Source organism: Heteronotia binoei, chromosome 13 (genome assembly GCF_032191835.1).
Source record: "Heteronotia binoei isolate CCM8104 ecotype False Entrance Well chromosome 13, APGP_CSIRO_Hbin_v1, whole genome shotgun sequence".
NCBI lineage: Eukaryota > Metazoa > Chordata > Lepidosauria > Squamata > Gekkonidae > Heteronotia > Heteronotia binoei.
Window position 1 is genome coordinate 14,599,436 of NC_083235.1, and position 12,670 is coordinate 14,612,105.

The following is a 12,670-nucleotide window of genomic DNA, read 5'->3' on the forward strand; positions in this document are numbered from 1 at the left end:
TCGGTCCCCATATGGGGACCGATTCCCATAGGATCTAATGAAGAATTGATCTGTGGCTATCCATGGAGTGCCCAGCAGACATTTCCCTGCTTTGTGATGACCCTGAGCGGGGGAGGGCCTCCCACACCTGGGGATTGGCAACCCTATGTTAAAGATTTGGAGGTTGGAACTTGGGGAAGATGGGGTTTGGGGAGGGACCTCAGCAGGGCATGATGTCCTAGAATCCACCCTCCAAAGCAGCCATTTTCTCCATGGGAATTGATCTTGGTCCTATGGAGATCAATCATAATAGCGGGAGATCTCCAGGTACCACCTGGAGGTTGGCAATGCAAATTCACGAACGAACTGATCTTTTGCGTATCCCGTAGCAGTGAATCTCATAGGACAAAAAAAAGTGCATTGAGCAGGAGAGTCGGACTAGATGACCTCTAAGATGCCTCCCCGGCTTGAATTTTTCAATCCCCACAACCTTCGCTTATTAGTCGCTGTCTCTTTAAGAGCAGGGAGGGAGACGTTATGAGTCAGGTGACTGAGGCCGCGGAGATTCCGGAAGTGTTGTCAAGGGTTGCTAGGCCGCGGAGATTCCGGAAGTGTTGTCAACGCGGAGCTGCCCGCTGTTCGTCAAAGAGGTAGCAAACGGGCCAGGCAGCTATCCCTTCCGGTTCTGATTCGCCTCTTCCGTAAGCGGGACCGAAAGGCTGAGGTACGCGGAGTGGGTCTCCGTAAAAATTAAATTTAAGGTTGGTTGGATACTTGCTGTGGTTGCAGCGCTTCGCAAGCATCATCTGGTTGTTTTGCTTAGAGGACGGGCCAGATCCCGCCTTGAATTAGACCTCTGCGGGGAAGAGGGGGTTTGAGAAGGGTGTTTTCATGGTTGCCAGCTCCAGCTTGGGAAATATCTGGAGATTTTGGACTGAAGCCTGGGAAGGGTATAAATAATGCTGTAGTCCCCACCTTCGAAAGATGCCATTTCCTCCAGGAGAACTGATCTTTGTGGCCTGGGAAGCAGTTGTGGTTCCTAGAAACTGCCAGGCCCCACCTGGAGGTTGGCAACACTAGAAAGTGCGTGGTGGTGGTGGTGGTTTCTCCCAATAGATAGCATGCAGTCTGGGTGGGTTTCCCAGAATTCAGCTGGCCTGGATTCATGCTTATGGGAAGATGGAAGTAGGATTGTCAGCTTCCAGGTGGGACCTGGAGATCTGGCATTTCAGCTGATCTCAGACTCCAGATGACTGGGATCTATTTGCTTAGGATTGCCAATCCACAGGTGAGGGCAGGGAATCCCTCGGTTCGGAGGCCCTCCCCCCGCTTCAGGGTTATCAGAAAGCGGGGGGGGGGGAATGTTTGCGGAGAACTCTATTATTCCCTATGGAGACTTATTCCCATAGGAAACAATGGAGATTTGATCTGCGTGTATCTGGGGCTGTGGGGAGGTTGTTGTTTGAGGTAGAGGCACCAAATTTTCAGCATAGCATCCAGTGCCTCTCCACAAAATACCCCCCAAGTTTTAAAAGGATTGGACCAGGGGGTCCAATTCTTTGAGCCCCAAAAGAAGGTGCCCCTATCCTTCATTATTTCTTATGGAAGGAAGGCATTTAAAAAGTGTGCGGTCCCTTTAAATGTGATGACTGGAACTCCTTTTGGAGTTCAATTATGCTTGTCACATCCTTGCTCCTGGCTCCACCCCATTGTCTCCTGGCTCCACCCCCAAAGTCCCCAGATATTTCTTGAATTGGACTTGGCAACCCTAATTTGCCACCTGGTGGAAATGGCTGCTTTGGAGGATAGACTCTGTGGCATGATGTACCCTTCTGAGGCCCCTCCCCACCCTAAACCCTTCCCTGACTCCTCCCCCAAATATCCAGGAATTTCCCAACCCACAATTGGCAACCCCAAATGGAAAGCCCTCCTTTAAGGAGTCCGGCTAAAGAAGTACAGAGGCTCTTAAATAGCGGCATGAAATTCAGCAGATAAGAACATAAGAGAAGCCATGTTGGATCAGGCCAACGGCCCATCAAGTCCAACACTCTGTGTCACACAGTGGCAAAAATTTTTATATACACACATACACTGTGGCTAATAGCCACTGATGGACCTGTGCTCCATATTTTTATCTAAACCCTTCTTGAAGGTGGCTATACTTGTGGCCGCCACCACCTCCTGTGGCAGTGAATTCCACATGTTAATCACCCTTTGGGTGAAGAAGTACTTCCTTTTGATGTAAATCTTTCTGTGCCTAAGAGGGTTCTGGAGAAATGCTTCACTTGGAATTTAACGGGCACTGGGCAGGTAGAAGAGCTTCAGAGGCTAGTGGTGGCAAACTCCCTTAACTTTCTCGAAAACCCTACGGAGTTACCATAAGTCGGCTGAACAAAATAGGAGTCAATAGCACCTTTAAGACCAACTTAGTTTTATTCAGAACGTAAGCTTTCCTGTGCTCTAAGCACACTTCATCAGACTAGGAATCTGGCACAGTGAGCAGAACCACACAGAGCTGGTAGGCAATGGCTCAGAATGTAAAAGGATACAGATTTAAGATCCAATGGCAGAATAGTAAAATTATCTGATAGGCCGTGGTTTAGAATGTAAAATGGTACAAATATAAGATCCAATGACAGAATAGTAAAATTAACAAATTGAGCAAACCTTTGATCTGAGTAGCATGGTCATGTGAAAGCAACAAAACAGTAGTATGTCAAAATGTGAGAGTCGTGTGTCAAAATGACACTGTTGTTATAAACCTGGGCCAAAAGGAAGGAATTTCTATTTCAGAAGTTTTCCCATCCAACTAATTTACCTTTTAACATGCAACATACATATAGTTTGTCATTAGGAGAAATATACATTAAAATATAGTGGGAGATGGGTTCAAGATATGTAATGGGATAAGCAACCAATATCCCTGTTTGAACGTCTGATGAAGTGTGCTTAGAGAGCACACGAAAGCTTACGTTCTGAATAAAACTTGGTTGGTCGTAAAGCTGCAACTTGAATCCTGCTTTGTTCAACTACTTCAGACCAATACGGCTGCCCACTTGGATCTGAATAAAACTTGGTTGGTCTAAATGGTGCAACTTGACTCCTGCTTTGTTCAACTACTTCAAACCATTGAAGTAGTTGCCCACTTGGACCTGTTTGAATGTGTCAATACAGCTAAAAGAGAAATACATTGGATAGTCAGCTGTGATTGGATGACATTTGACATGGGCACTTGCAGATACTGGACTTTCTCTCCTCGCCCTTCTGATTTTGTGGAGGTGTCACTTTGATGCATTCCTGGAACTTGCTTTGCAGCTGACCTGTTTTGAAACCAGATTAAAATGATTGCTATAGAAACCTGCATCTTTATGACTCCTGAGAAAATCTGGATTTTAAAGGTGTGTGTTTGCTACTGCTACTGTAAGGCTGTGTGCTGTGGTATGATTTATTTCCACTCCGTTTCCCCTCACAGGGGCTACCATGGACCAGTACAGCATCTTGGGCCACATCGGAGAGGGGGCCCATGGGATTGTTTTCAAAGCCAAGAATATTGAAGTGAGTGGGATCCCTCTTGCCCACTGGGACTGAAAGCTCCTCAGGTTCTGGGAGAGAAGGGGCTGAAGCAGGGGAATAGGGTACCAGACACCACCACCCTCACACATATACCCCGTTTCCCTCCGTGTTTGCATTCTACACAGACAGGGGAGACGGTCGCCCTGAAGAAAGTGGCTCTCCGCAAGCTGGAGGACGGGATACCAAACCAAGCCCTGAGGGAGATCAAAGCCCTGCAGGAGATTGAGGAAAACCAACATGTGAGTAGTCGTTGAATTCTTCCTCTGTGTAAGCAGGTTGTAAAGAGGGACATATGTGCTTTGAATTAAGGCTCTCCTGAACCTTTTACGGTTTTACCATAGAGTTTCCAACTATTCCTAGAGCTACCCGTTGTCACTTCCTGTATACATTTCCAAGACGTACACAAGGCTCTTTTTTTTAATTTCCCCCCTCTACGATGTTGTGTCCCCCTCCCACAGCTCTCCCCACTGGTTGCCATATGCTGCCTGTAAACCTTAAAGGGGGGGACCTGATGGGAAGGGCACCCTGACTGATGTCGGGCCGCTCCTTCCCTCTCTGCAGGTGGTGAAGCTGAAGGATGTCTTCCCCCACGGCACTGGCTTTGTCCTGGTGTTCGAGTACATGATCTCAGACCTTTCCGAGGTGATCCGCAACTCCGAACAGCCCCTCACCGATGCCCAAGTGAAAGGCTACATGCTCATGCTGCTCAAGGGAGTGGCTTTCTGCCATACCAACTCCATCATGCACCGGGTGAGGCCTTTTTCTAACTGCTAGGGCAGGGGTGTTAGGCTTGCCAATCCCCAGGTCCCAGTGGGGGTTCTTCTGCTTTCCCAGGCTTCTTCCTGCCCCCCGTCAGCTGGCTGGTGGGGGAAGCCCCGCCCCCAAAGCCACCATGTGACTTTCCCCCTCAGGAGGCTCCAGCCTCCGATTGGAAAGGCTTCCTCTTGGGATGGGGTGTCTGTGTTACTTGGAAGAAGTTGGCTGCAACTCGTGAGTAGAGAGGCCAATCCCTCGCTTCAGAGTTGCCAGAAACAGCGGGGGGGGGGGGGGGGACGTCTGCTGAGCACTTCATTATTCCCTATGTGGAGATCGATTCTCATAGGGTATAATGGGGAATTGATCTGGAGGTTTTGGGGGCTCTGGGGGAGTTGTTTTTTGAGCTAGAGGCACCAAATTTTCAGTATAGTATCTAGTGCCTCTCCCCAAAGTACCCCCCAAGCTTCAAAATGATTGGACCAGGGGGTCTAATTCTATGAGCCCCAAAAGAAGGTGCCCTTATCCTTCATTATTTCCTATGGAAGGAAGACATTTAAAAAGGTGTGCTGTCCCTTTAAATATGATGGCCAGAACTCCCTTGGAGTTCAATTATGCTTGTCACACCCTTGTTCCTGGCTCCACCCCCAAAGTCTCCAGGCTCCACCCCTAAAGTCCCCAGATATTTCTTGAATTGAATTTGGCAACCCTAAGGGGTGTCAAACTGATTTGTAAATGACACCTTGTCGGGATGGACCATGTGCATCGTAAAATGTAATGCCAGGTGGCAGAGATATAAACTTTATAGCAAACACTATTAAAGATTTATTTTAAAACTTAAAATAAAGCATGATTGATGCATTAGCACTCATTGGTCTTAATGGTGCTTTCTTTGTATCTCTCCTGTGCGATCCAGAGAACTGGGTAAAGGAAGCTCTGGCTCTTTCCTTCCTTCCCCAGTGGACCAGAAGGGGGAGGAGTCTCAGCCAATAGAAGGAAGAGAGGCTTGGCTAAGTAGCTCTGCAGTGCAATTGAGAGAGCCTGGCAAAGCAAACTATTCCTCCCCCCCCCTTCCTCTCCAAGGGAGGAGCCTCAGCCAGTGGAGAAAATAGAGGCTTTGCTCTGCAGCTCCTGTACAATTGAGCAGGCCTTGCAAAGCAAGATGTGATGCAGAAGGAAACAAGAGAGAAGGAAAAGGAAACAGATGACAGCCAGTTGCTTGGGGTCCTGATAGGAGTTCTCTGATTTGGCCCCCAGGCCGCGTTTGACATCCTTGCTCTAGGCTTTTTTATCTCTTCTTCCTCTTGAAACCCTGACTCACTTGTTTTCACCTGGTCACACTGCTTAGCTCCTTCCCCAGCACTCTTTTACATCTAAGGACCTCTTTTTCTCTGAATTCTGGTCTATCCCTTCCAGGACCTGAAACCAGCCAATTTGCTGATCAGCTCCACAGGGCAGCTTAAAATCGCAGACTTTGGTCTGGCCAGGGTGTTCACCAGAGACGGAGACCGGCTGTATAGCCACAAAGTGGCTACCAGGTGAATTGGATGGGCGGGGGAGAAAGGGAAATTGAATGATATCTGATGTAAGAGAGCCAGGGGAGGGAGAATCAAGGCAGCTTTGGCCAAAGGATCTGATTCCAAGGCTCTTGAGATCTATCCTAACCAATCCAGCGGCTTCAGAGAAGGATGGGGTCAGGATCGGTATGAGCCTTATGTGTGAAGGTCCTATTGGCCAGAGTCTGGGACGTGCTGAAGGTTTGAATGTTTCAATGTGACAATGTGGGCTCTTCTCCCTTAGGTGGTATCGGGCCCCGGAACTCCTCTATGGTGCTCGGAAATACGATGAAGGTGTGGATCTCTGGTGAGTGTCTTTGCCAACATGGTGTAGAGGTTAGGAGCAGTGGACTCTAATCTGGAGAACCGGGTTCGAATCCCCGCTCCTGTACATGAAGCCTTCTGGGTGACCTTGGAACAGTCACAGTTCTCTTGGAATCTGTCTCAGTCTCACCGGCTTCACAAGGTGCCTTTTGTGGGGGGAGGAAAGGCGATTGTAAGCCGCTTCCAGACGCCTGAGGGTACAGAAAAGGGGGGTATAAAACTCAACTTTTTTTCTCCTTTGCTGTGCTATTTGCTATAAGAGCTGCATTTTCCTCCTATCAGAACTGGGGGGAACCAGTTAAGTCCCTCCCCCCCACTTCCATGTTTTATGTCCCGTTTAATATATCAGGGGTGGCCAACGGTAGCTCTCCAGATGTTTTTTGCCTACAACTCCCATCAGCCCCAGCCGTCAGCCATGCTGGCTGGGGCTGATGGGAGTTGTAGGCAAAAAAATCTGAAGAGCTACCGTTGGCCACCCCTGTAATATATAAAGGTAAAGGTAGTGCAAGCACCAGTCATATCTGACCCTGGTGTGACGTCATATGACGACGTTTCCACGGCAGACTTTTTACGGGGTGGTTTGCCATTGCCTTCCCCAGTCATCTACGCTTTCCCCCCAGCAAGCTGGGTCCTCATTTTACCGACCTCAGAAGGATGGAAGGCTGAGCCAACCTCGAGCCGGCTACCTGAACCCGGCTTCCACCGGGATCGAATTCAGGTTGTGAGCAGAGCTTAGGACTGCAATAGTGCAACTTTACAACTCTGCGCCACGGGGCTTTGGTTTAATATATAGCATACAACAGTTTCCTTTGCATTCCGCCCTTCTCCAGAAGAGATCCCTACCTTCTGAGAAAGGAGACAGCACATGTTTGGGGAAAGATAAAATTCAGTTCAGCATCGGTGAAGGAGAAAGGGGCCGCTCAGGTCGGGGCTGGGAGTTCTGGGTGGCCCAAAAGACAGCCCACCCTCCCCAGCCGTTCCTGCAAATGTGTGGGCTTGAAAAACAGTAAGTAGGAAAGAGCAAGAGTCCAAGAGCACCTTAAAGACTAACAAAATTTGTGGCAGGGGAGGAACTTTTGTGAGTCATGGCTCCCCTCTTCAGATATAGCTAGAATTGCCATAAGTTGCCACGCGGGAGCTTATGTCTTGTGTTGGTCTTAAAGTTGCCACTGGACTCAAAACTTTGTTCTGCCACCCATTTTGTTAGTCTTTCAGGCAGGGCTCACTTTCTAGCAGGAGCTCCTTTGCATATTAGGCCACACACCCCTGATGTAGCCAATCCCCCTGGAGCTTACAGTAGGCCCTGTACGAAGAGCCCTGTAAGGACTTGGAGGATTGGCTACATCAAGGAGGTGTGGCCTAATCAGGGCTTTTTTTTTAGCAGTGACTCCTTTGCATATTAGGCCACACACCCCTGATGTAGCCAATCCTCCAAGAGCTTACAGTAGGCCCTGTAAGAACAGCCTTGTAAGCTCTTTGAGGATTGGCTACATCAGGGGTGTGTGGCCTAATATGCAAAGAGGCTCCTGCTAGGAAATGAGCCCTGCTTTCAGGTGCTCCTGAACTCTTGCTCTTTTCTACTGCTGCAGACAGACTAACACGGCCCCCCATCTTGAGCTAGTGAGTAAATGACTCCTGTAGTTCCAAAGCAACTATAATGGGCTTCCTGTGAGCCCAGTGGATGAGATTACTTATCCTCTCTTGATCTCAGAGTGTGTGTTCAGTTATCAGAACAAAGTCCGTATAAAGCCCATTCAGTTGCTGGGGTTTTTAACACAGATGTCCTGGAAACTGGTGTTTGGTAAAGAGAGCAATAGAGGCCTCGGCCTCTGTGCCCTGTTGTTGGACCTCCAGAAGGAACTGCTTGGCCAGCGTATGAGGCAGGATGCTGGACTAGATGGACCACTGGTCTGATCCAGCAGGGCTCTTCTGATATCCTTATGTATCCGCTGTGAGGGTAGCCACAGCAAGGAACAGAGTTTTGCAAGCAGCTGAATGTGTAGCATTGAACCCAAAGGTGCTGCATAGCATCAGCAAGTTAGATCCTGTGGCTCTCTGGTCCCCTTCCCCTTCCAGGATCCTGCCCCTGCTGGTTCTGCCAACTGACCCTCTCTCCTGTCTCTTTCCAGGGCCGTGGGCTGCATCTTTGCGGAGCTTCTCAACAACTCCCCGCTCTTCCCAGGGGAGAACGACATCGAACAGTTGTGCTGTGTCCTCGGAGTGCTTGGGACCCCCAACCAGAAGATCTGGCCGGTGGGTTGAACAGCAATGAGATATTTTTGTCTCCAGAAGGGCTGGCGCTGTGGTTCCACCCTGCGTCTGGGGGAGGAAAGATTGAAGAACCAAGGTTTCCAAATTTCCACCCTGATCTCTTTCTTGGCTAACTCAATCTTGCCAGATGTCGGAAGTTAAGCAGGGTCAGTCCTGGTTAGTACACCTGGGTCAGTGATGCTCTGTATTCTTGGTACTTGGGAGGTAACAGTGGGAGAGCTTCTGGAATTCTGGCTCTGCTGATGACACCTGGTTTTTTTGACCACTGTGTGACACAGAGTGTTGGGAGGAAGGAAATGTGATCCAACATGGCTTCTCTTGTGTTCTTGCATCTGAGACAGTGATGCTTTGTCTTCTTGGTGCTTGGGGGGCCATAATGGGACGGCTTCTGGAGTTCTGCAGGTGGATCTCCTGATGGTCCCTGGGTTTTGGCCACTGTGTGACACAGAGCATTGGACTGGATGGGCTATTGGCCTGATCCAACATGGCTTCTCTTAGTTCTGGGACAGGGATGCTCTGAATTCTCGGTGCTTGGGGGGCAACAGTGGGAGGGCTTCTGGAGTTCAGGTCCCCTGGTGGACTTCCTGTCAGCCCCTGGTTTTTGGCCACTGTGTGACACAGAGTGTTCGACTGGATGGCCTGATCCAACATAGCTTCTCTTATGTCAGGGGCAATGATACTCAGAATTCTCGGTGCTTGGATGGGGGGGCATCAGTGGGAGGGCTTCTGGAGTTCTGGTGCCACTGGTAGACCTCCTGATAGCACCTGGTTTTTGGCCGCTGTGTGGCCCAGAGCATTGGACTGGATGGGCCATTGGCCTGATCCAACATGGCTTCTCTTATGTCAGGGGCAGCGATGCTGTGTCTTCTTGGTGCTTGGAAGGCCACTATGGGAGAGCTTCTGGAGTCTGGCCCTGCTGGTGATCTTCCCGGTTTTTGGCCACTGCGTGACACATAGTGCTGGACCAGATGGGCCATTGGCCTGATCCAACTTGGCTTCTCTGTTACGTTCTTAGTACTTGGATGGGAGACCACCAAGGGTTTGCTTATGCAGAGGCCGGCAATAGCAAACTGCCTCTGACCACCTTGTGCCTCAAAAACCCTAAAGGGTTGCCATAAGTCGGACGTGACTTGATGGCGTCTTCTCCTTTCTCGGGACAGGAGATCACCGAGCTGCCTGATTACAACAAGATCTCGTTCAAAGAGAAGCTGCCCGTCCCCCTGGAGCAGGTGGTGCCGGATGCTTCGCCCCAGGCTGTGCAGCTCCTGAAACAGTTCCTGGTCTATCCTTCGAAGCACCGCGTGCGGGCAGCACAGGTAACAATGGGGGGACAGTATGGAGGGTGGACCGAGGCTCCTGGCCTCCTGATGCCAGCGTTCTTTCCCAGGGAACAGGAGAGGAACGAGTGGGGCTCCAGGAAGAATCCGGCAGGGCAGATTTTCATTGGCGGTGGTGAGGAGCAAACGCTCTTAAAAATCAAATCATAAATGCTTGGGCAGGTGTGGTCAAACTTGTTTAACATAAGAGCCACATAGAATAAACGTCAGATGTTTGAGAGTCGGAAGGGAGGGAGGAAAGAAGGGAGGGAGGGGGGAAGAAAGGGAGGAAGCAAGGGAGGGAGGGAGGAAGAAAGGGAGGGAGGAAGGGAGGGATGAAGGAAGGTAGGAAGGAAGGGGAGGAAGAAAGGGAGGGAGGAAGCAAGGGAGGGAGGGAGGAAGGAAGGGAGAAAGGGAGGGAGGGAGGAAGGAAGGGAGGGAGGGAGGAAGAAAGGGAGGGAGGGAGGAAAGAAGGGAGGGAGGGAAGAAGAAAGGGAGGAAGGGAGGGAGGAAGGAAGGTAGGAAGGAAGGGGAGGAAGAAAGGGAGGGAGGAAGCAAGGGAGGGAAGGAGGAAGAAAGGAAGGGAGAAAGGGAGGGAGGAAAGAAGGGAGGAAGAAAGGGAGGGAGGAAGGGAGGGAGGAAAGGAGGGAGGGAGGAAGGGAGGAAGCAAGGGAGGGAGGAAGGGAGGAAGGAAGGAAGGAAGGAAGGGAGGGAGGAAGCAAGGGAGGGAGGAAGAAAGGGAGGAAGGGAGGGAAGGAGGAAGAAAGGAAGGGAATGAGGGAGGAAAGAAGGAAGGGAGAGAGGGGGAAAGGAAGGGATGGAGGGAGGAAGGAAGGAAGGGAGGAAGGAAGGAAGAGCAAAAAGATGAGTGAGAGGTGGAAAGAAAGCAACTTTAATTTTAAATACATTCTCCAAGCTGCTGACTGACTTGGCTTGAAGTGATTTATAGAGAGCTGGAGGAGGGGGATGCTGAGAGCCCCATAATATGTGTGAAAGAACCGCATGTGGCTCCTGAGCCACTGTTTGGCCACCCCTGTGCTAGGGTGTGCTCCAAGTCAGTGAGTCCTAGGTCAAATCAAGCCTGAACTCTCCCTAGAAGTTCAAATGACTCTACTGAGGTTGTTTCCCAGAGCCACTGGGAAAGACAGTAGTGCTAGGAAGAGTTGAAGGCAGCAGGAAAAGAAGAAAGACCCGATAAGCGGTGGATCGACTCGGTCTGGGAAGCCACAAGGGCCTTCAGTTTGCAAGACCTGAGCAAGGCTGTGAACAAGAGGACACAATAGGAGGACCTTCCTTCCTTCCTTCCTTCCCTCCCTCCCTCCCTCCCTCCCTCCCTCCCTCCCTGGATGGCCTGCCTCTCGGTGTGGAGGCTCCGTTTGGTCACCATAGCCAGTAGCCAGGGGTGGGACTTCCTTTTGTGAGTTTCTCAAATCCCCTTTTAAAATCACCTGCACTTGTGGCCATCCCTACGACTCCTGGCAGCGAATCCCAACTCGCCCTCACTCCTTGAGTAAAGTAAGGTACAAGAAGGCTGGCGTGGAATTAGATGGCCCTTGAGCCTGATCCAGACGGACAGTTCTCTTTTCTGCTTCTCTCCAGGCGCTGCTGCACCCCTATTTCTTCACCCCTCCGCTCCCCGCCCACCACTCGGAGCTGCCCGTCCCCCAGCGGGGGGGCAAGAAGGCCCGTCCCCAGCACCAGCGGGATTTCCACGTGGAGCAGCCTCTGGAAGAAGCCCTGGTGGATCTGGAACTTGTGGCACCTTACGTCATCGACGACTGAAGGGGAGGCAGGCCGGACATCCCCCACGGCTGGCTCGGGCTCTCTCCAGCACCCCGATCCTTCTGCTGTCCCGGGTCAGGTTGGACCCACGCTGTGGGAGACCGAAAGGGCCCGTGAGTGGCATTTTGTCTGCTGGGGATGCCGCTTCTAAACAGAGCCAGGTCCTTGGGCTGGGAGATGGGGGAGAGTAGGTTCCCTTAGGACAGAAGGGAGAATGTTGGGATGTGTAGTTCCTCCCTCTCCTGCAGTGCCTCGTCGAAGGAACATTTCTTGCCCAAATTGCCGCAGCTCTTAAGAACAAAGAACCCTCTGCGACCTGGAATGATGGACACCGCTCTCCAGTAGGATCTCTTGGGCGGATTACCTGTGCTCCCTATGGCGGTTAGATACCACCCCCAGGTGGTCTTGTCTACACAGGAGAATCCAGTCACACATGGATCGTTGTCGGGCACCGAAGGACAGCCGAAGCTGGGCAGTTGCAGCCTCGACCACCTTTCCTGCCCTTCGGCTCTGTGACGTGGCTCGGGCCTGTAGCTTTGGAGAACAAGTTCCTTGTTCCTTTGGCTGGGGGTGGGGGGAGGTTCTCTTAAGGGTCTGCCCCACTGCTTTAGATCTTTCCTTCCAGGGGCTTGGGTCACACAAACGCACACACACACAGACACCCTGCCCTCTTCTGCTGCCATGCAGAGGCGCTGGAAGGTTGTGTGATTAAACAGTTTTGTTAAGAGAGAACCTAGCCGCTGGCGTCTTTCTTGGAAGAAACCGTGTGTTCGCAAAGTGCTTCTGACCCACTTCTGGGAGTGACTGTAGCTCTGCCTAGCATGCTTGACACTAAACTCCAAAGGGATCTGTTGAGGCTGGGTGAGTGGGCGTCAACGTGGCAGATGCGGTTCAATGTGGCCAAGTGCAAAGTAATGCACATTGGGGCTAAGAATCCCAGCTACAAATACAAGTTGATGGGGTGTGAACTGGCAGAGACTGACCAAGAGAGAGATCTTGGGGTCATGATAGATAACTCACTGAAAGTGTCAAGACAGTGTGCGTTTGCAATAAAAAAGGCCAACGCCATGCTGGGAATTATTAGGAAGGGAATTGAAAACAAATCAGCCAGTATCA

At 50.8% G+C, this 12,670-nt stretch overlaps 1 protein-coding gene across 1 annotated transcript; it reads left to right on the forward strand.

The window, feature by feature from the left end:
• The first annotated feature begins 844 nt into the window (after positions 1–844).
• Positions 845–12,283, forward strand: CDK20 (cyclin dependent kinase 20). Its single transcript, XM_060252367.1, has 9 exons — positions 845–862; positions 3,452–3,534; positions 3,678–3,791; positions 4,114–4,302; positions 5,722–5,843; positions 6,106–6,168; positions 8,315–8,438; positions 9,617–9,772; positions 11,372–12,283. Exons 2-9 carry the CDS (start codon positions 3,460–3,462, stop codon positions 11,552–11,554), a joined length of 1,026 nt encoding a protein of 341 aa, XP_060108350.1. The 5' UTR covers positions 845–862; positions 3,452–3,459; the 3' UTR covers positions 11,555–12,283.
• Positions 12,284–12,670: the final 387 nt, after the last annotated feature.

Coding starts and splice junctions, on each gene's coding strand:
- CDK20 (XM_060252367.1), top strand. CDS start 3,460: ATGGACCAGTACAGCATCTTGGGCCACATCGGAGAGGGGGCCCATGGG. Junction 4,303..5,721: donor CCAACTCCATCATGCACCGG/GTGAGGCCTTTT, acceptor TATCCCTTCCAG/GACCTGAAACCAGCCAATTT. Junction 8,439..9,616: donor CCAACCAGAAGATCTGGCCG/GTGGGTTGAACA, acceptor TTCTCGGGACAG/GAGATCACCGAGCTGCCTGA.